This window comes from Haplochromis burtoni, unplaced genomic scaffold, assembly GCF_018398535.1.
Source record: "Haplochromis burtoni strain Fernald_Lab_line unplaced genomic scaffold, NCSU_Asbu1 Contig_183, whole genome shotgun sequence".
Lineage (NCBI taxonomy): Eukaryota > Metazoa > Chordata > Actinopteri > Cichliformes > Cichlidae > Haplochromis > Haplochromis burtoni.
In genome coordinates, this window is record NW_024582544.1 from 882639 (window position 1) to 905326 (window position 22688).

At 38.9% G+C, this 22688-nt stretch overlaps 2 protein-coding genes across 2 annotated transcripts in view; one reads left to right on the forward strand and one right to left on the reverse strand.

Annotated features, from left to right (window-relative positions):
• Positions 1 to 9043, forward strand: part of dennd6aa (DENN/MADD domain containing 6Aa) — a 24022-nt gene extending 14979 nt beyond the window's left edge. The window contains exons 11-19 of the mRNA XM_005938867.3: positions 227 to 322; positions 742 to 836; positions 1001 to 1066; positions 1312 to 1376; positions 1459 to 1548; positions 1773 to 1936; positions 2182 to 2284; positions 2739 to 2813; positions 3954 to 9043. Coding sequence (XP_005938929.1) covers positions 227 to 322; positions 742 to 836; positions 1001 to 1066; positions 1312 to 1376; positions 1459 to 1548; positions 1773 to 1936; positions 2182 to 2284; positions 2739 to 2813; positions 3954 to 4085 — 886 coding nt within the window. The 3' untranslated portion in view covers positions 4086 to 9043. The remainder of the gene's footprint in view (positions 1 to 226; positions 323 to 741; positions 837 to 1000; positions 1067 to 1311; positions 1377 to 1458; positions 1549 to 1772; positions 1937 to 2181; positions 2285 to 2738; positions 2814 to 3953) is intronic.
• A 988-nt stretch (positions 9044 to 10031) lies between these two features.
• LOC102302474 (C-reactive protein) lies at positions 10032 to 14890 on the reverse strand. Its single transcript, XM_005938868.3, has 5 exons — positions 14614 to 14890; positions 12034 to 12300; positions 11574 to 11863; positions 10958 to 11085; positions 10032 to 10514 (listed from the first exon to the last, which is right to left on the reverse strand). Exons 1-5 carry the CDS (start codon positions 14708 to 14710, stop codon positions 10310 to 10312), a joined length of 987 nt encoding a protein of 328 aa, XP_005938930.1. The 5' UTR covers positions 14711 to 14890; the 3' UTR covers positions 10032 to 10309.
• Between the last annotated feature and the right edge of the window lie 7798 nt (positions 14891 to 22688).

Here is a 22688-nt window from a genome sequence, read left to right on the forward strand (position 1 = left end):
CTGTTTCCTTCAGGGATCACCACAGTGAATGATCCACCTCCATCTAACCCTATGCTCTGCATCCTCTTAACTCACAAGAACTAAATTCCTGTTTTTCATTTCACTTTCGCAAGTTTTTTTTTGTCCTGGTTTTTTTTTTTTTTTTTAATTTGTCAGAAGGTTCAGTAAACACTCTCTAGTTTAAAAATGTTAGAAAATGTTTTAATGTTTTTTTCCCCCTCTGCAGCTGCATTGCTCCTCTGCGTTACTGCAGTGATTTCCGGCCGTACTTCACCATTCATGACAGTGAGTTTAAGGAGTACACCACCAGGACGCAGGCTCCGTAAGTAAAAATAAAATGACGCCATGCTGTTGTCATTGGGATTAGTAGCTGGGATAAATTTGTGGGCAGTGGAACGATCAGCTGGTGAAGATTCTGTTGCCACGAGTAGATTTGTAAAACAAAAAGTATCTATTTCACCTTCAAATAAATCAAAATGAGCAAGGAAAATAAATCAATTTAATCATGCAATAAAGTCCCTAAATTAATTTTAAATATAGCAACAGGAGCTGCTGGAACAGGCTGCCACTCCATACAGCAGCTGGAAAAAAGTGATGATAGGACGTGGTCATTCAGGATGTTTGAAATTCTAATTTAAAAGGGAGCCAATGAACAGAAGTTACTTTGTTAGAAATTTGTTGAGTGTTGAAAATTGTTTTCTGCTTATTGGTGTTAAAAGTTATTAATCTGTGTTTTCGCAGGCCATCAGTCATTCTAGGAGTGACCAATCCTTTTTTTGCAAAAACGCTGCAGCACTGGCCGCACATCATCCGCATCGGAGACATGAAACAAGCAGGTAAACGTTACAGCTTCAGCAAACTGAGACATACAGGGTCTCAAACTTGTTCAAAAAGATGTCTCTGTGCAAAAAGTGTGTTAATGAAGTAGGTAATGATGTATTGAAATGGAGGAGAAATATCAACCTGTCTGATCACTCTTTTCACCATCTGGCACTCACAGGAGAGATGGCCAAGCAGATGAAAGTCAAGAAACTGAAAAACCTCAAAACTCTGGACTCTAAACCCGGTAGATATTTCACATCCCCCTTTTATTCTATTTATTTTTCTGTATTATGAAGATTTTTTACTTTTTTTTAATATTACATGAAATCTCTCTCTCTCTCTCTCTCTCACTCAACTCACTCACTCACTCACTCACTCACTCACTCACTCACACACACACACACACACACACACACACACACACACAAATTGTGCAAGAGGTCCCGCAATAACTAAAAAAACAGTCTGATAAGTGTGTGTGTTCTGTAGGTGTGTACACTGCATATAAACCGTATCTCAACAAAGATGAAGAAATCATCAAACAGCTTCAGAAGGTGAGATATTTCCCATTTTTAAGCATCCCCTTATTCATTATTGAAAATATGAAATATTTTTATGTATTTTCTTGTTTTGCAGGGTGTTCAACAGAAGAGACCCTCTGCAGCCCAGAATGCAATTCTTCGGCGCTACTTCTTAGAACTGACACAAAGCTTCATCATTCCACTGGTAACAACCAATTACTTTATGTATGTGGTATCCTCCAATCAGATCCAAGAACTCTATAATGAATGCTGTGTTTTTTAGAGTTGAATCTGAGTTTGAAAGATTTCACAGAAGTGGATTTAACTCTGATACATCGGGCTATGAAGCTGTAAATATGTGATTTTAATTTTACAAATGACAATAAGCATTTTAGGCTTCAACTAAAATGATTTGTTCGTGTGGTGCAGGAGCGGTACGTGGCCAGTCTGATGCCTCTCCAAAAGTCCATCAGTCCCTGGAAGAGTCCTCCTCAGCTACGACCGTTCATACAGCAGGACTTCATGAAGACACTGGAGAAAGCTGGACCTCAGCTTACGTCCAGACTGAAAGGAGACTGGATAGGACTCTACAGGTGCAGGCATAAGCCTTTATTAAAAAAATCTATCTGCAGAAGTTAATTTATCACATGGAAATCTGTATTTTTAAGTTCATAAGCCATAGAGGTTTTTACTGGGTTAAGTATGAATGGTTTGATTGTAACACAGACTGAAAAGATGTCAATAGTGAATCACTGACATGTTGTCGGAATGCAGACTATACCGAGTGTCATATGAACTCTTTTTTTTTTTTTTTTCTTTTCTCTTCTTAAATTTAAAGGCATTTCCTCAAGTCTCCCAACTTTGACGGCTGGTTCCGCAACAGGAGGAAAGAGATGACGCAGAAACTGGAAGCCCTGCACCTCGAAGCGCTGTGTGAGGAGGTGAGGAGGAGAAAGGCTTGGAGTGTATAAAGATCGGGCTGAGTCTGTCTGAAACATTATTTTAGTGTTTTATGCTTTTAAGTTAACTTCTGATTGGCTCCTCAAGGTTTGAACAGCAGGTGGGTGGAACTTGAGGGACCATGAAAAGGCAATATCCAAAGCATCATACAAATTCAAGATTAAACTAACTGTGTTTAGAGTGGTCTGAGGTTTTGGCTCTCTGAACATAAAGTTGAGCATAATTATTATTATTTTCTGTTTTTACATAGATGGGATGTTAGAAAGTAGTTAAGTGATGCCATTGGCTAAAGCTCTCTATATCTTAATGGCCATCAGTCAACATCGACTCAATTCAACAATATCAGTGTTGAATTGAGTCATAAAATGTAATGAGTACCCTTGAATTGAGTCCCAGACACCTTTATCGATCTCCATGTCATTTGTTCTTCTGCAGGATCTCCAGAAGAGAATCCAGAAGCACACAGAGGTGGAGACAGTCGATCTGGTCCTGAAGCTGAAAGACAAACTGGTCTGTAAAGATGATTCATGGTCTATAACTTTAATATTACTGCCTCTACTAAAACCTCCTGTACTTTTACTGCTAAACTACGGCTCTGCTACTAGCACAACAGCTAATAGTCCTGTAGCTTTTCTCTTTTCTTGCAAAGTTAATAGATGTTGAGGTCATAAAGTTTTGGGCACGGACCGATAAAAATCAAAACCAAAATGTGCCTGCATTATCTGTTCATTCTCAGTTAGCACACACATGACATACACCCCAAACTAGGTTTTTTGTTTTACATTAAATATTCAGTGCAGTGTCAACATGCTGTACATCCACCATAATTACTGCACTGGCTACAGGTCTTCTGGCTGGGGTGTCATTTATTGGGAGGAGTTAAGTGATGCTAACATGGTGCTAAGTAAGCTAAATAAGCTTCAGCTACTGTAAAACTGCACTGAATCTGAACCATAGGCAACATGACCGGTTTATCTGTTGGATTAAAGTGTGTGCTAGTGTTTTATAAGGCAGTGAAGTGAGTGCGTAGCATAGAACTTTTTTTTTATGTGTTGCATGGATGGGTCGATGGATGTATCATAAGAAATGAAGAACTGACATCATTCATGATTACAAGCCTTTTTAAAAAAACTAAAATAAATTTAGGAGGAGTGCCAAAGTCTTAAATCTAACTGGGCTTAAGCTGTGGGAACCCAGCTTCTTTCAGGTCTGGGAGCTGTGCAGTTTAAAACTGATTTAAAACATGACATTCAGGTTCACTTGAAGCAGAAATTGATCTTTATTCTCTGTAAAGTTTGAGCTGTGTCTGAAATTGCAAAACACACAGTGCAAATGGTCAGAACAGGATGCAGGCACTGGAAGCTGCCTGAACACGCCCAGGAGGATGACAGGTTAAAGGTCATCTTCTTTCTCGGGCAGATGACCTTCAACTCAAGGTCCATCAAATTTAAAAAATAAAAATAAAAAATAAAAAAAAATAATTTCTCCCTGCCTTGAATTCCTCCTACTTCTTTTACTTTACTTTTACTGACACAGCATACATGGCTGTGCTTGTTAGTAATCCCTGCTGATGCACCTGGTATCTTGCATCTGCTGCATCTTCAGCCTGTTGGATGAAGCATTTTTGTCTCACTGTGCTCTTTGCTGCAGACTCAGGCGGAGAGGGAGAAGTTACCAGTGCATCCCGGGACCTTGGAGAAGCTGAGAGCCCATATCGAGGGTGTCATCCTGACCTTACCAGAGGACCTGCAGGGCATCCTTCACAAGCCCACCACGCTCTGACCTCTAACCCTGCAGGCTGCAACACTAACCCCCAGTTAAAGCTTGTTTTAAAGTTTTGGGTGGGGGGGCTTGGTGGCTCTCCTCCCAGTCAGTTTCCAAGGTGAGGGTGATGTGGACCCTTTCACTCAGAGTGAGTGCCAGTTTAAATCTGCTCTGGTCTAAGATGGAAAGCACATACTTGGGTGCCAGCTCTCAATGAGTCAGACTAAACAGCATGTCAGTGATCATGTGGGTATTTTTATTTTTTTTTTTTAAGATGACCAGTCAAACCAGGATCACCTTTTTTTTTTTCCTTTTTAAAAATCACTGCTACATTACTACATGAAGAAAGCCTGGAGGGCTCGATCCTGATAGCATTTTCTGAACAGTCTGAGGCTGCGTGCGCAAGCAACAAGAAGATGGCTTTTACTGACCTTTGACCCTGGACGTTTTTACCTCCTTAACATTTTTTTGTTTGTTTGTTTGTTTTTTAAACATTGATGGTGGGTCGCTGCAGTCTAACTGAACAAAATCTGGAAATGTAAAAAGTTTCCCAAAGAAGTGCACTTCATCCATAATTGGACCAGTGTGCCCTTCTCACACCTTTATGCAAACAAGCTGAGCCAAGCAGTGCTTTATAATGTGATGTTACTAAAACACACACACACAGCACTAACCACCAGCGACCCCTGCAATAACTCTCTGCAGGAGCCAGTCATCTTTTTTTATCCGTGTCACATGATCGTTACATGACCTATCAAAATGAAATTCAGAATGGTCTTTATATTTGTTTGTTTTTCTGTTGTTGTTTGCTTTGCTTTGTTCTTTTAACATCTGAAGTTTTGTGTCACTCTTGTGTAAAATCATGTAGAATCTCCTCCGACAGGCCCGTATCCACCAAGAAAGAAAAATAGATCATTTGAAAAATACTTGCAGAAATGCAAATTTATAAGATATCTGTTCAGGCTTTTTTTTTTTTTTTTTTTTTTTTAAACGAAAGGGAAAAAAGTTTTTCATTTGAATGAATGAGAGGACACCAAAAAATATGAGCTAGACCCCAAAATTTGATTTCTAGAGATAATTATTGTTTTATGATAATCGGTAATAATGAGAGATTGACTTTCTGCGTGTTGTTTGTGAACTTTCTTCTTTTCTCCTGATTAGTGTCACTGTCACAATCAGGTAATTCCTGTATCTTATTGACTTCAATTTTAAAGGGTTCACAAATTGTTCTTAGAAGTTATTTGGCCATTTTAACACTTTTACTTGAAGTATATTCTAATTTCTTATATTTAAAAAAAAAAATTTAAATGGTGGAATGGACTTTTATTGTGAAAAACTGAAGCTTGAGTCTTCCTTTCTTTCTAGAAAGAAAGGAAGGCTCTGGGTCATAAAAGTGGGGGATCACCGCAGCAGTTGGCGCCACATGTTTGATTTGGCATTTTTAAAGCTGTTTACTCTTTCAATTCAGCGCAATTCTTAAACGTTTGTTTCTCATCGCAGGATCAAACCGTATCCGTTTCCGCTCGAGATCGTTCATAGAAAAATAAACTTTTTAAAAGCCAAAACAACTCTTTTAAGCAATTATTTTAATGCACTTTCAAGTCCTTGCTATGAACTGAAAGAAACTGTCAGTTGTTTTGATTTTAAAAAGGTTTATTTTCTATATATAGTTTAGTTTTTTCCTGAAAATTATCATCAACTTGTATAAAGATAAATAGAAGCTGTTCTGTTTTATTCACCTGACAAAAAAATTCTTGATTGTAGAGCAGTTTGGATGACACAAAGTCTGAGACTCAGTAAGGGTGGAGTGCCCCATGTGGGTTGGGAATAAGTTGCTACCTGAATTGGAAGGTTTTTGTGTGTTCTTGTTCAGGAGTGAGGGTGGAGTGGAAGCAGAGCTGGGCAAACAGATTTGTGTGGAGTCAGCTGTGGTACTGGGTGTTAAACTGAAGCTGCTTATCTACATTTCTACCCTCACTGTTGTGAGTACTGAGTGATGGCTGCAGCTGTGAGCTTCCTCTGAAGTTTGCTATAGGGTGCGAAGCTTGGTCAGAGTAGAGCAGCTCTTCTCTACATGGAAAGGAGGCAGTTGTGGTGGTTCATCGGTGTAAGATGCCTCCAGAGCACCTCCTAGATGAGGCGTCTTTGGCATGTCCTACTGGAAGGAGGTCTCAGTGCAAACTAGGGCACGCTGGAGAGATTGTCTCTCAGCTGGCTTGTGAACACTTGTGTCTCCCCAGAAGTGCTGGTGACGGGGAGTTTTAGATGACTCTGCTGAGGCTGCTGGCCCTGTGAGCTGGTTCCAAAAAAGAGGCAGAAAATGGATAGATGGCTGGGGAGGGGGTGGAGCTTTCAAAAATGGCACTGCTGTGCTTTAAAATGTGTTCATTCTAATGACTAACAAACAATGAACTTTCTATGTATGATAGTGGTCACGGTTGCTCAGGATAATACACAGATGCTGATTCTTCACATTATATTTAATTTTAGGAGGTTTAAATTATTGTGAGACTTTTTGTTTGTTTGCTTGTTTTGCCTCAGACCTTTCAAAATGAGTTGAAGCTATCGAACACATTGCGAACAAAAAACACTTTGACTAAAGAGATCTCAACTGGCTGCCCTTTATGTAATACCACTTTGTATCACAAGATGGTGCAGTGAGTCAGTGTAACCTTTAGTTAACCTGGCAGATTATTTAGAGCCCATATTTACAAAATGAAAAGCTTTGTGCAGAAATCGATATAAAGCTAAAAATTTATATTAAAAGTCAAGCTGCAACAAGAGCTCCTTCATAGCACACGATGATTAAACATGGAAATCAAGAAAGCCTGCTAAATGTTGAATTTTATGATTGCATCACTATGATCTGTGATATTTCAAAGATTTCTGTACATTTTCTAAAACGTAGAAGCAATAATGGTTTAACAACTTGGCAGTTTGATTTTTCAGAAAACAAATTGATATGCCTCGCTCTAATTTTTCTGAAAGAGATTACATACGTCGGCACATACAGTTGTTTTATGTTTGCGTTGTACATCATCGGAACATTGAATGGACTTGCAAGCTTGTGGATTTGTTTTCCTGCCATCATGTAACAGCTGTTTTATAAATGCTTTGAATTTTGCCTTTTTTATTGAGCAGACAGCTGTAAAGACAAAAAAAATGTACTGGTTGGATAAACCTGTGACATCTGGTTGTTGGGCAACCTTACAAAATTTATATTTGTATTAAAAAAAAGTAATATTTTACAACTTTCAATGTTTTAATGGAGGGCTATTCTTATTCCACAGTGTAGCAGCTGAGGAGGTTTTTTTTTGTACATAAAGCTGTAAAGTAAAATGTTCGCCCACATATGAGGATGTATGATAATTATTTTGCTATTCAAACAGATGTCTTTGCTAATTATTAACTATAGTGACACCACTGCAGCGATGAATAGCTTTTACGAGAATATTTACACTGCCCTGGAGGCACAGGGACATCTTGAATTTGTAGATTTTTCTCCAAAAGATACAAGTCTCTTACCAACAGAGGTGTGATAAGAGACTGGAACATCATGCCATCAAAAAACCCAAATTATGTACAAATAAAGAGATGAAATCTAAGAGTATTTATATGAAAAAGTAGCAATAATGAAGTTTTAAGTTATTCTGTAAATTTGCAAAAATTATAAGAAAGAAGTTGATAAAAATCAAAATAGTGCAGTGAGACGCTGAACTACAAACAGTTACACCATTATTTACAATATTATCATTTAGCATTATTAACATGATATTTAATTTTTAAACATTGTGTTTATCGTCAGTACTGAAGTGTCGTGTAGGGTGGCCAGATCCCAGTAAACTACGTTAAGATAAAAATGTTTAGTTTTAGGTCACATGTTTGACTTCGATCATGTGACATGTCATTTGAATGCATTTCCCCTGATTTTGAGAATCATAAATTGAAGCTGATGTTTATTTCTGTGATCTTGTGTCGTGTTTCCTTTTTCTTGTGTTAAAACTGCTGTTCTGTCTGATAAGCAGAAAGGTTTTTAGACACGTTTCCTCTGAAACACGTGCTTACTTTAGTAAACTTTAACAAACTATGTGGAGAGTGTCTCAAAATGTGGAAGAAGGGAGATGAAATTTAAATGACCTGGTCACCCTATTCTTAAGATACTCCTAGATATAATCTGCTTTTTTACAGCAGGTCTAAATCTGCTGCTTCTCTCTGTATGAGGTAAATGCAAGTTCCTGACAGACAGATGGTTAAAATAAAAATCTGTTTATGGCAAATAATTCTGGTTTGATGGAGGATGGATGTCTCAAACACCTGGTTAAGGTTAGACTTAAGCTTATGTTTTAAATACTGTCTTATGCAGCTGTGGGACACATGTAGAAATTAGATTTAAAAGTCTCCTTCAGAGGCATTTTCCCCTCAAATTAATATAAAGTGTAGAGAAAAATGACACTACAAATTCAAAATGTCTCAAAGCCATTGTTTTTAAATATGCATTTTTGCTCCATTGACTTTTTATTTTATGTTTTTTTTAAATTGAAGCCATAACCACTACGCTCAACCGCTCTAACCGCTCTAACAGCCTGAAGCACTGCAGCTGTGGTGATGAGACTCGTTATGATGAAAGTCATGCTGACCTACTTTTTTAATATAAGCAAATGATTATTGAACTTGTTTGAGTGGCCTTCCTGCGGTGCATCTTTCACAACATTGTTTTTGCTTCTGAAACAGTATTACAGTGAAACAAAATTCATCCAGCAGCTGTTTTTGAATGTTTGTAAAGGTTGATGCAGATGACCGACGGCTGCTGCTAAAACTCATGCAGCATGTCGCTGTTTGATTAAATGTTTGAAAAGGCTGCTGTTTGGATGAGGTCAGAGGATTTTTTCATGCTACATGTCTCGTTCAGTGGGGTCACTGACGTTAACTGATGTGTTTTGTTTTGTGTCATTAAACTGACTTCTTAAAATGTAAAAGATCTCTTGCTTGTTTTCTGAGGAGCTCCTATCAAAGATTCTCCAGTGCTGCACGAGGGCAAGGATTTCTTTAGAGTCACGTTTTGGTCTTTAATGATCTGTAGGGGCCCAACACAGATGCAGATGAGTAAGATCTGCCTTGTACTAAAGGGTTAATTGTTGCTGAAGAGTTTATTTTAGTCTTTTTTTTACTAAACCCATTTAAGTACCTTTGTTAGCTTGTCCTAATCAAACTGCAACAAAAAACCCTGCTTCATATTAAAACTGTCTTCCTGCCATCTCTTGATTACGATCTGGATTACGTGATCAGTAGAAGGCCAAAAAGGACTACCAAAACTGGATCATTGTTTTTAGATTACACCTTCTGAACAACTGGACCCTGGGTGTAAACCCCCCTGCTGGCTCGGGTCTTTCTCGGAGGACTTTGTACTCTCTAAATACTCTGAATACTTCCACCCAAACGTCAAAGGCATGCATATTAAACTTAATCAGTGCTAGTTTCCCATCACTCACTGGGATGGGTTTCAGCCCCAAATTTGTTTTTCCACTAAAAATGTTAATACAACTAATAATCTCAAACAAAGTAAAACTTTTTTTGAAGTTTGTTAAAATTAATTTCTTTCTTTGTATTTTCTTGTAGACTTAAGCTTCACAATACCAAGTGTCTCAATGGATAAATTTCACAATAAATCAGATTCTGTCTACCACCTCTTTAATTATTTTCTTTAACAAAACACAGATGTAAAAAAAACAAACAAACCCCACAGTGGATACAAATGAAAAGAATTAGCTTTGAGATAGCATTAATAAATTCTGTGTCTCAAATGGAGTGCTTGTATACAGTATTGAGTACATGCAGTTCAACTCCTTGGACAGTGTACCCAAACCAGCTGCATACTTCTCATCCCTGGTGGTTGCCAATTTTCAGTCAGTATGATGAACACATGTTTACAGCCTTGTATGAATACCATTTGGTCTTTATTGATAGACGACTCCTTCATAATACCTGTAGCTCGTGGCACGTGGACACTGCAGTGCTAACTCAGTGCGCTGAGTGAGGCCTCACTTCCACTAATTTAAGTCGCTGAGCTGGACTCTTTGCTGTTGGTTACTTTAGAGGAAGTTTAGCTTTTGGAGAATGAACAGAAAAGCGGGGAAAGACATGGAGCAAAAGCCTCATACTTTTAATTTCATATGATCAGTGTTAAAGAAGGAAAGAATCACTCTTTTTTGCTTTTCTTTTTGTGCTGATGCCCCTGTTACGTCTTATAACACCTGGGTCTTTTGGTCCTCACTCATTCCATCCTTCTCCATGCTGAAAAACTTCAGCTTGTCTTTCTTTGGTCTGTGCTTTCGCTCCACTTTCCTGATTGGCTCTTTGGCCTGCATACCATAGGAGTCCTCCATGACTACCCTTCCTCTGAGAGAGTATCTGATGTAGGACCAGGAGAGGACGGAGCCGCTGTAAGACCTAAAAAACACAGGAGCATTATTAGTTATTGTTATTACACAAGCATAAAAGGAAGTCCAACATAAATGGTGCTCGAGTTTCACTCAAAGACACATCAGCACACAAGTATAAATCCACACCACAAAGAGCCACTGCAGCATTGGCTGATTTGATAAAGACTTATTACTGTTAAACCATTTGCAGTTTGTTATCTATCACAAATGCACTGTGCCCACCTCTCCAGGGACACAATACACCTGGGAAAGGTACACAACAATCATGCTGGACCAATGAACTAGACTTTGGACACCAAACTTGCTTGGGCAAGGTACAGGTAATCGAGTGTCATTACGCCCTAAGTTTGAATATGTTTATAAATGGATTCCCTGTTAGAGTACTCTCTGAGTTCAGTGTAAGTCGATGTGCGTGCACACACACACACAGACACACACACAGGATCTTACCCATAATAACCTCTGCTCATGTAGTAGAAGATTTCTTTATAGCGGAGTGGATAGTCCCACATCTGGATGTCTGTCAGCTGACCATCAAAACCTGGGAAATCAATCACAGGCTCACCTGACCACACATACTGAACACACACACAGGAGACAGACGTAATAGAGACAATGAGAGAAATTAAAGATGATTACATAAAAATAAGTAAGGTGCCTGTATTCTTTTAGAGTCTAAGCATTTATATCTACAATGAAGGATTCATCGTCTCATCATTTTAACAATTTGTTTCTTTGCATTTGTTCTTTCTTTGGTTCTTCTTTTCTATCTGTTGTCATCTTTGATGATTCCCAGTTTGCACTGAGGTGATTTGCAACAGTGTGAAGCTACAGAAATTAAAATGAGCACCTCCAACAGACCCAGTAACAAAACATAACTCAGTACATCTACTCAAGCGGTTTACAGATGTACAGTTTTTCTTACAGAAGGAGGGAAAAACACATAAAACAGAAACACATGAAGCAATAACTTAAACATTCAAAATGTTTAAGAAAGTGGATGGAAACAATCCATAAGTGTCGTCTGCTATATCTGCCTATAAGCCGATTTCAACCCTGTTCTCACCTGAGACGGCAGCACCTTCCTGATGCTCATGTTTGAGCCGCTGAACATCTGTACCACACCCTTCCTGGTGTCCACAGTGAGGCACACACTGGTCCAGAAGTCCGATCCGATGTTTGGCCAGAACTTGATGAGGGGCCACAGGTACACATAGTTGTAGTAACCGCTAAATGTCAGGCCATATGAGTTAGGGTTTGCCTCCAAACTCAGAGGGGATCTGTTTGGACTGAGGGTGAAAAGCGGGAAGCCGGACTGTAAATTGTCAGCCATGTAACGCAGACACACGGACACACCTACAGGAGGAGAGCAGGATCACAAATTTACCAAAGAAGAGCAAAAACTTAACAGCTTCTATAGTTGAATCTCATCTGAACACATGCATACAAATTTATAACAAATTTGTAATAAATACAACATACACTTGATTTACCACATTTTTGTACCTATGTTGGACTGTACTCACCTCTAGTTGGACTCTCTGTTGTCCAGGGATAGGTCCAGCGACGGTTGGTGGTCCAGGAAGGAGTAGAAAGGGGGGAGTAACGAGTGGAGCCCCAGGGACTGGTGGTAGGAGGTGTGGTGGGGATCCAGGAACGGGTTTTGTGTCTTCTGGTTGGGTAATCAGTGGTAGAAGGCGAGACAGAATCATAATAGGGCGGGTAGAAGGTCACACCTCCATAATTACGAGACAAAGTGAACATCTTCCCTCTTAGATCTAGTGCAGAACTTCCTGGAGACAGAAACACAAACAAGTGGTCAACATGATATGAAACTTTCTTTTTACTCATTAATATAAGTGCTTTTATGAACAGTCCATCATCCAGGATGAAGGTGGACTAGAGCAATAATTAAAGCCAGGAATGTGACTCCAGCCTGTTTGAGACTGGACGGATGTGCGGTTTGGTTTTAGATGCAACTGTAAGATGGAAAGGTGGCGCAGAGCACCTGGTGTGCATCTGCTAATTAACCTCTCTCACCTGAGGTGCAGGGCAGGAGGGGACAGAGTGTGTGAGCACAACAGGTAGCTGTGCTGCAAAGCAAACAGTCAGTGCTCTGCAGCTGGGCTTTACAGTGGAGCAAAGGTTATCTTCTGTTTTTAGAAGCTGCATAAATAAAGAGGTACGTGTGGAGCTCCAGTCCTCGCTGATGAGAACTCAGTGACACAAAGATATCAGATTTTCACTACTGTGACAAGACGAATTCACTTTAACTGCAGAGATATATCCTTAAACATCCTTAATATCGAGCAGCTTTTTATAAACCTCCATTTGTTCCAAAACACTGCAATGAAAGTACAAAGAGAGGCTGGAAAGAAAGATCATATCTCTTAATTGATCTGCTAAATCCAGAACCTTAATTATTACTAAAGTTAAAAACCCTTCTTCTCATGTTTAAAGTGGTGTGAAAAAGTGTTTGTCCCGTTCCTGATTTCCTAGCGTTATTTGTCACACTTGCATGTTTCAGATCATCAAAGAAATGTAAATATTAGACAAAGTAAATACAAAATGCAGTTTTTAATGATGATTTCATTGATTAAGGGAGAAAAGTTATCCAAACCTCCCAGGTGCAAAGAAACACCTGAGAAACAAAGTCAGAGACATCTGTCAGTCTAAAAGAAAGTTACAATGACATTTTCTTCAATGAACACAGTGAGAGCCATTATACTCAAATTGGAAAAAACGTGGAACAGTGGTGAAGCTTCCAGGAGTGACTGGCCTACCAGAATTACTCCAGGGGCGCATCGATGACTCATCCAGGGGATCAGAAAAGAACCCAGAACAACATTAAGGAACCACAGACTTGATGTGTCTTCGTTAAGGTCAGAGTTCATGATTCAACAATAACAAAGAGAGTGGGCAAAAATGCCATCCATCGGAGAGTTCAAGGACAAAACCACTGCTGACCAAAAAGAAGGATCGTCTCACAGTTGCCTGAAAACATTTAAATGATCCTCAAAACTAAAATACTCTGTGGACTGACGAGACAAACAATGACATTTTTAGAAGCGTGGTTCCCATTTCATGTTGCATAAAGGTAACACATCATTTCAGAAAAGAAACATCATACCAACAGAAAAATATGGTGGTGGCAGTGTGATGGTGTGGGGCTGTTTTGCTGCCTCAGGACCTGGAAGACTTGCTGTGATAAATGGAACCATGAATTCTGCTGTCTACCAAAGCACCCTGAAGGAGAATCTGTTTGTGATCTCAAGCTGAAGCACTATTCAAGTACAACGATCCAAAATACACCAGCAGCAAGAAAAACAAAATTAAGTTAACTTTGGAGCGATCCAGTCAAGGTCCTGACGTGAACTCGATTGAGATGCTGTGGCATGACCTTAAAAAGGTGGTTCATGCCTACAAAACCCACCAATGTGGTTAAATTACAACAATTCTGCAAAGATGAGTGGTCCAAAATTTCTCACTGCCAGTTATGACTGACGCTTGATTGCAGTTGTTGCTGCTAAGGCTCAACCAGTTATTAGGTTTAGAGGGCAATCACTTTTTCACACAGGGCCATGTAGGTTGGGACTTTTTTCCCTTTAATAATAAACACCTTCATTTAGAAACTGCATTCTGTGTTTACTTGTGTTTGTATTCTTTGTTTAATATTTTAATTTGTTTGTTGATTTGAAACATTTAAGTGTGACAAACATACAAATAAAAAAAGAAATCAGGAAGGGAGCCAACACTTTTTCACATTACTGTATGTCCTGAATGATTGGGCCCCAACATACAGCTCAGAGCATTATTCCACCAGAGCACTTGGCTCTCCGGCTGCAGCCATACTTGTGGTTTGCAGAGTTTGGAAAAGCAGCGTAGGAGTCCGAGCCTTCAGCTGCAGTCTACACAAAATAAAAGCAACAGCAAATCTGACTGCATATCACATGGGCCTTTTTAAATATTGTTAATAAAGACAAAGGACCATTGTTATAGTCCTTTGTCTTTACTGCATGTGCATGATTTTAATTAAGAAATATTTTCACTGCTGGAATTTTGGTAATAATATTTGCATTTAACCACATTCTTTTCTGTGTGTGTACCTGTTGTTCTTGGCCATGAATCTGGTTGTTCAGATGGAGTTGGTCCACCAATCACCTCCATAATAACCATCAGAAAGGGAACAAGAAGCAGCTTCATCTTTATGCCTGACACTGAGCGTCCCTGCAGTGAAGCGTGTGAGCGTCCTCGCTGTGTGGATGTGTTTATCTCTCTGCTTCCTCTCTGAGTCTGAGCAGGCTCCACTTCAGCTCTGTAACTTTCAGTTTACTGGTTCAGACATCAGCAGCTGCTTTAAGTTTCATTTCTGTAAACAGAAACTCTCCTGAGTGTCCCTGTCCCCTCCTTTCCCCTCCTTTCAGTGTTGCAAGATTAGACAGATAGCAGCAAATGTGAAGTCACAGGGAGGTCACATTTTCTGTGTGTCCAGGACAAAGGGAGTTGAAAAAAAATCGGTACAGTTGTAATGAAGTGGAAAACCATATATGAAGTCTAAAACTGTGAACAGCAGGCTGCAAACACGCTTCTTAATGCTGTGAATTTGGACATTTTAATCTAATGGGGTTGACCAGGGACAAAAAACGCAGTTTCTGGCATTTAGGGACATTTCATATCACCCCTCCCTGAACCTGGTTATGACAGAGGCTCATTCACCCCCCCCACACACACACACACACAAAAGATAAATTATCTTTGGGTTGGGTTTATTGTTTATCTTTGCTCTAGTTAATATTTAATTAGTCATCTGCAGCTGTTCCTACAGTTTAGACAGTGCCTACGTCTCTGAGTTTGCATGCATAATATATAATACTTATTGTAATGTGTTTTTAGGCATGTGCCCATGTGTGTTTTCAAAACTGCTACACAAATAAACTTCTTCTTCTTATGTTAGCTGTCTTTTTCTTGTATATATTTTCTCAGTCTTCCTTTGTCGTGATATTTTTGCAGCTCTTTCTTTCCTCGCTCTGTGCGTCCTGTATTTGCATCCCTTGCGACTTCTGGTATTTGGACTCTGATATTATTCCTGTGTGTTTTGGGCATTTTGGACTTTGTTTGCTTCCTGGACTATCAGCTTTGAAAGCTTCCTTTGAGTTTCGTGCCTCTCCTGCATCCTATATTTGGCTCTGCTAAAGTTAATCAACAATCCACACAGCACAGTGTGACAGAAACTCACTGCTCAAATACTTTTAAAAAAACACCAATACAAAGGCAATGGACCTGTTTTTAGAATATTTGAGTAATTGATAATGTGTCAGTAATCCGGTTCAGTTCACTGTGCCGTAATTGTCTACATGGAGGAATCTATCATGAAGAGGAGCATGTGATGTCTCATTGTGCTGTCCTGAACCGCAAACACACCTCAACCATGGCTGCAAGTTCAACACAGAGGTCATGACTGCTGTGCGGTATGAATACAGTCCATAAAGGCTGATTCCAGTCTATTTAGACTAAAGTAACACTAAAAGATTGAGTAGCTCTGCTCACCACAACAGCTTTTCCACATCATTTAACAAGAGGTAAAACTGACACAAGAACCAATACTATATGGAAATTCTTAAGTTACTTTAGCTTTCATTAAATCTGTATGTGAGCTTTTACTTCCTCTACTCAAACCAGTGCTGAACTTTATCTCATATTAACAGCTTGCTGTGTCTGTAAATTTCATCTTTCACTTCCTTAAACTCGTCGCCCAAACTTTCACACAGAGCTCCAGAAACGTTTCAGAGTGAATATACCAGTTTACTATGAGTACATTAGTCAAGACACATTTATTTAAGAAAGAAGTCTGAGAGTATCAAGAAACATTTTGATGCAGAGTGATAAGTGTTACTGTTTTGTGCTGCTCATGTTGGCCCTTGCCTCAGCTTTTGATACTGTTGGCTATCACATTCTGCTCGGTAGGCTGAGGTGCTGGGTTGATGCATGAGGATCTGCATTTTCACTCCATAGGTTAACTGTCATGGATCGCTGTGTGGCAGGCAGGAGGAGGACCCAAAATGCAAAACTCACAGACACGGGGATGAACTCAAAAATCACAGCTTTAATGCTGGAACGGCAGAACGTAGGAAATACAAAACTAAACTGGGGAAAGTAAACTAACACTCGCAGAGAGACACAGGGAAATCCACGCAGCATGAGGGAGAACGCGACACAGACCTGAGGGAGACGCAGACATAAATACACAGAGGGTTAACGAGGGAAGTGGGAGCACACGGGGAACACAGGTGACACTGATAATCATAACAAGACACAGCAGGAGTGAACACCACACTGGCGGGAGACGGGCAAAGTAAAACAGGAAGTACAGAGGTTCAGACAGGAGGAGAGAGAGCACGGGGAAAACACAGACATAACGGGCTGGGGAAAACATAGAATAAACACAAAGAGAGACGAGGGCTCATGACTACACAGAGGGGCACACAGGGGGTAAGAGTCACGAAGGGAAAACACTTAGGGAACAACACACCAGGGCAACTCAGGAAACATGGCCTAAATAAGGAACAAAATACAAAAATACACGAAAACTAAGAATACTGGGCCAACATGGCCCAGGACCATGACATCAACACCATTTGGGTTTGGCATTCAGGTGTAGGAGATCTGGTAAAACAAAGTGGAGAGAGGCAGATTTCTATTTGCTGCAGTTTTTTAAAGTTTACAAGCGTTGATGCTAGATCTCTGAATAAACTTAAGGAAATGTTGCCTCATCTTCTTATTTGTGTCACTCAAAAACAAATGTTGAGATGTAAAATCATCGCAAGTAAGCAACATATTTCAAACAGGAGCAGGAAGGTTTGAATGTGTGGAAACGTGAAGTTTTATCCTGCATGCTGCGACGATAATGATTCTCAGTACAGAATGCTAGAGAGCCTCATTTCATTATATTTCAGTGCGTATATTTACATCTGTGAAATCAGTAATGCAGCAAACAGATCGGTAAACTGATTGTTTCTGACACACACAGTTTTTGTAGGAGGACCACAAGTCCCACCTAACATGAAACATGAAAACAGATCGAGCGGTAACCAAAATAAATTTTTAGTTCCACATTTTTGTTCTTGAGCTTTTGTTTTGTTTCCTCTGATACTGGAGCATTTTGGAAAGAGGATATAAGATTCCAGAGGCTGTTTTCAAACCTTATGGCCACAGAATAAACTAATAAAGTAAAAGGGCAGAACTGTGAAAATGTTTTTATGACACTGGGTAGACTGATGTTATCTGCACGTTATCTAAAGACTCTTCATGTTGTATATATATTTTCTTTCATTTTTTGTTTTAAGGTCAGAAATGTAAGAAATAATATCTCTTCCTCAGCATCTGTGCAGACGGTTGTCACATCAGCTCGGCCTGTTATCTTAGGCAGTTTTGCAACAGTAACGAAGCTTTTTGGTACAATGACAGCCTTTTCTTGCTCTCTGGACATTTTAACTACACCTTTGTTCGAAAGTGTCTTACAGTGCATTGGTTCACCTGCCTCTGGTAAGGTCTTATTTAAAAGCCAGTTAAAAACATCTTTTAAAATCAGCTTTTTATTAATTTCTCTTATTTTGTTTTTTTATGCATTGTTGGCTCCTACGACGTGCTTATTAAGCACTCTGTAATTTTATATCTTGAAAGGTGCTTTATAAATAAAGTTTTACTTATTTACTTACTTGGAAAATAAATAACATGGCTATGTTAGAAAGAGAAATCCAACAGTGAGACAGGTCGGCTGAGGTTAGGCTGGAACACAAGACAGTTTGTGGCTAAGTTTATAAGATAAACCTTTATTAGTCCCACAAGTGGGAAATTTGCTTAAAATAAGCATATTTTAGTAATACATTATAATACACGTGACTAAGAACATAATTAAATGTAATTTCCATGTATGTTATTTACAGTTACAATTAAATACCTACAAATAATTAAAGCTAGGCACACTAGAAATAGTTATACTGTAAGCAAATTATGTACTGCACAAGTACTTAACTTAGTATGCACTCAAGTATGTAATGTGTAAGTCATCTTCGGTAGTAAATAAGTAATTTTAGTAAGTACATGACTTCAGATGTTTTACAGGTAAGGAGAGACTATTCTGGAAGTCATGTGAAGTACTGTGTAAGTGATTTTAAGTTATGCATAAATTCATGTTTTATATGCGAATGAAGAAATTATTACATTGTAAGTAAATTTAGGTATTTCTTGGTAATTTTGGGGAAAAAAACAATATTTCACCATCTTACATAAACTGTGTATAGTAGGAGTATACTGAGCTTTTCAATGGTTTAACCTTGCCTAATGTCATGATCCGGAGTTTGTGACTCCGTGTTTATGTTTTAGTAGTTATTATTATTCTGGGTTTTGTTTTCATGTTCCTATGTGTTCCCCAGTCTGCGTGAAGTTTTTGTGTTGTGTCATTGCGTGTATGTGTTTCCTGTTTTATTTTGAAGGTCTGCATCTTATGTGAGTGTTTTCAGTTTGCCTCCCTAGTTAACCACTCCCAGCTGTGTCCCCCACCTGTGTGTGATCTCCCTGTGCTCTCTGAGTGTTTTTAAGTCTTGTCTTCTTAGTCGTTGCTGGTTCGTCTGTGTTGTTTCCCCTCGGTCTCCCTGCGTCTCTCTGTATGTATTGCCCCGCACCTGCCCGCATCTTCGTTTCTGGTTTGTTTTGTTAGTTTTACCCAGTTTAGGTTTCCAGTTTCATGTTCACCCACCATTGCTGTTTGTACCCACTCCTGTAAATAAATACTCACCTGCACCAGAGCTGCCACCTTTTGGGTCCTTTCTACAACTCCACACGTCTGCCACACCAGACGTGACACCTAAATTCCAGATATTTTACTGCTTTCCTGTACACTCATATTTGTACGGTGATTGTGAAATTTTAAAATGCATAAACAATTAAGTTGGACTTGGCTCTTTCATTATAAGGCGACATAAGCCTGCAAACGTTGATTGTATTGATTTTTTTCTTGTAAGTTGGTAAGGGACAACAGTGCTAATCACATTTACATAGCAATATTAAAGCACAGTTGAATAACAGAATATCCAACATGCACATCAACATACTGAATATTAAATAGAGATGTCAAAAGGCAGGATTAATCCACTTCAGACTGCAGCCCATGCCCTGAAAAATAAAGGAAAATGTTTGTTTTTCTGTAAAGTTACCATGAAGCGGTTGATAACCGAAAAGTTTATATTTTCCACAATTTACAATATCATTTTCATTTTCTTACACAGTAAAAATGGCATTTTCTTTAATTTACTGATAATTTCTGTTTATTTAAGTCATAAAGTAAATTAGTGAATCAGTGGAGCCAACAGTGTCACTGCTCATGCCGACAGACTTCATCATGGAGATGAAAGCTTTAATTATTCTCCCACCAAAACTTATAATTTTGTTTAGATGTTTTGAAGGAATGATGTGCTCACTTCCTGAAGTGAAGCTTGTTTTGGTGTCAGCAGACTGTGCAGATTGAACACTCCGCACAACCTCAGCAAACAGCTGCTCTGAGTTTTCAGTGCTATCCTTGTGGCCCTGATCATCCGTTTTCAAAGTTTCTTTGGGTACCATACTTTTCAAAGTATGGTACCCATGTTGTCCAAAACAGTCTCCTCCGACACTTCAATGTTGGCATTCTGGGTGATCATTTGAAAGTGTTTCGACGCAGTTTCAATGATCTCTATAATGGCCTCTGGCAGAAGAGTCTTAGTGGCTATGTCGGGGTTTCCTGATTTAATGGAACGCCACTGTTCGGCTGTCATGTTTTCAAAAAAAGATTTGATGAAAATAAAAAAAAATCAAATCAAATCACTTTTATTGTCACATCACATGTGCAGGCACACTGGCACAGCACATGCGAGTGAAATTCTTGTGTGCGAGCCCCACAAGCAACAGAGATGTGCAAACACAACAACACAAACGAGCAAAATACAAGAATGGCCAACCTGAAACTAATAAATATATGTACAATATATAATAGTGTATGCATTTCTGGATGTGTATACTAAATATTTTCCTACGTGTGTGTGTGTGTGTGTATACACATTTTTACAAATTAAATAGTAAAAAAAATAATAAATAAATAATAATAATAAATAATAATAATAATAATGAAATATATAAAATATACAGAGTTGAATATGTGCAAAACAAGTGGCATTTATATACAGTATGGAGTGCATAATGTTAAAGTTCCAGTAGTGAAGCTGAGGTGTCTATGACGTGTTCAGCAGTCTGATGGCCTGATGGAAAAAGCTGTCTCTCAGTCTGCTGGTACGGGACCGGATGCTGCAGAACCTCCTTCCTGATGGAAGTAGTCTGAACAGTTTATGGCTGGGGTGACTGGAGTCCTTGATGATCCTCCCCGCTTTCCTCAGGCAGCGCTTCCTGTAGATGTCTTGGAGGGAGGGAAGCTCACCTCCAATTATCCGTTCAGAGCACCGCACTACTCGCTGGAAGAGCTTCTGTCAGTTCCTTAATGTTCTCTGTATTTAGGAATTCTTTTTCAATTTATAATATTTGTATATTAGGCTGGGTTAAATGATTATTTGTTAGGTTTTGAGTTGAACGTGTCTTAAATGGACTTTCACGTTGAAAGCATGAAAAATGTAAGTTCCAAGTTTGCTATTTCAAACACAGTTCCTGTCCTATTTATGGTTTTGGGGCTGTAAAATTTTTTAGCCTGGAGTTCGCCTCATACTTCTTTCAGAAGCCAATTTTGGATGTTCTGTGAGCATACACAAATGCACTTCATGTTTAATTTCTTAGCTATGCGGCTAAATAATTTGTGAATGGTTATTTGAATGTAAGCTTTACGTACCGGATCTTCTAGTACAAAAGGGTCCGGCTTTGAATGGGAAGATGCAACTGGGATGCTGTTGTCTGTGGTTCTGTTGTTGTCTGTGTGCCAAGTATTGCAAGCATTACGCTCAGACCATGTCTCTCAGCCTGGGTTTATAACCACCATCTCATGAGTGCCAAGAAAACTTTGGTCTTTCTTTTTATGTATGTTCTTCTGAAAAGATCAGGTAGAGTTTCAGATGCCATGCCCTGAGAAGCATATTTGTTGAGCATGTCTGTGATCACCTGGGTATCATTAACAAGCTGCTCGAGCAATTCACTGCTTTCAACTTTACCCTTTCTCAGAAATTTAGCCCTGGTGTTTTTGGCAATGCGAAGAATTGTTGCTTTTCCAAATTGCTTCACAAAGAATATTTTGATCTTACCCGAGTTGTTTTCTAACGACTGCTTAAAATTTCTCTTGAAATGATGTAGGAGTGATAACTTTGCCACTCTCTGCAGCATTTTCAATCTCTGCCTCAACTGAATGAGTGAGCTGCTTTGCAAGAGCTCACTCTCTTCAGTTGTTTCTGATTGCACCTTGTTATACTGAGGATCCTTAGGTTGATCCAAAATTGGTAAAAACTCTTCAACAGCCTTTTTGATGGCAAATTCCACAGTTTTCAAATTTGCAGTATTTAAGGTATCCTGGGAGCCTATCATGGGTCTTTCATGTCCTTGATCCAGTTGATCTTTTGGACACTTTGACTATCTAAAGTTTTAGTGTCCTCCTCTGAATCAGTGAAGCAACGGGTATCAGTGCTCATGTTGAAAGAATTCATCTTGGAGATGAAAGTTCTAATCATTCTCGCAGCAAAACTGAGCATTTTGTTTTAGTGATGGGAATTCCAGCTCTTTTTAGTGAGCCGAGCCGAACCAGCTCTTTTGGCTCCCAACCGGCTTTTTAGGTTGTTTTCTTGCTTAATTTTAAATCATGCTTTTTATTTGTTTTTGTTTCTAATGTCTCTGTAAAGCCCTTTGAATCACCTTGTTGTTGAATTGTGCTATATAAATAAACTTGCCTTGCCTTCAATTAATTTATTATCACCAACAATATAAAATTATAGAATTACTAATGTAAAAAAATGTTGTTTTATTTGTATATTTTTATATATAAACATATACAGTGGCCCCTAGAGACAAAGCAGAGAGTGAAAGAGAGCCTAGGACAACAATAAGAGACAACATCATCACATTAGAAAGGCATAGTAATCATCCACAATTATTTTCAGTTCCAGATGATAAAGGATTCAGAAAGTTTATTCATGCAGTCAATCCTATGTATGCAATTCCA

Bases quoted from the DNA above. Each gene is read 5' to 3' on its own strand.
- LOC102302474 (XM_005938868.3), bottom strand. From the start codon at position 14,710: ATGAAGCTGCTTCTTGTTCCCTTTCTGATGGTTATTATGGAGGTGATT. The intron at 12,301-14,613 runs GTACACACACAG...TTCTGTCTCCAG, and splicing joins TTCATGGCCAAGAACAACAG to GAAGTTCTGCACTAGATCTA. The intron at 11,864-12,033 runs GTGAGTACAGTC...CTCCTCCTGTAG, and splicing joins AACAGAGAGTCCAACTAGAG to GTGTGTCCGTGTGTCTGCGT.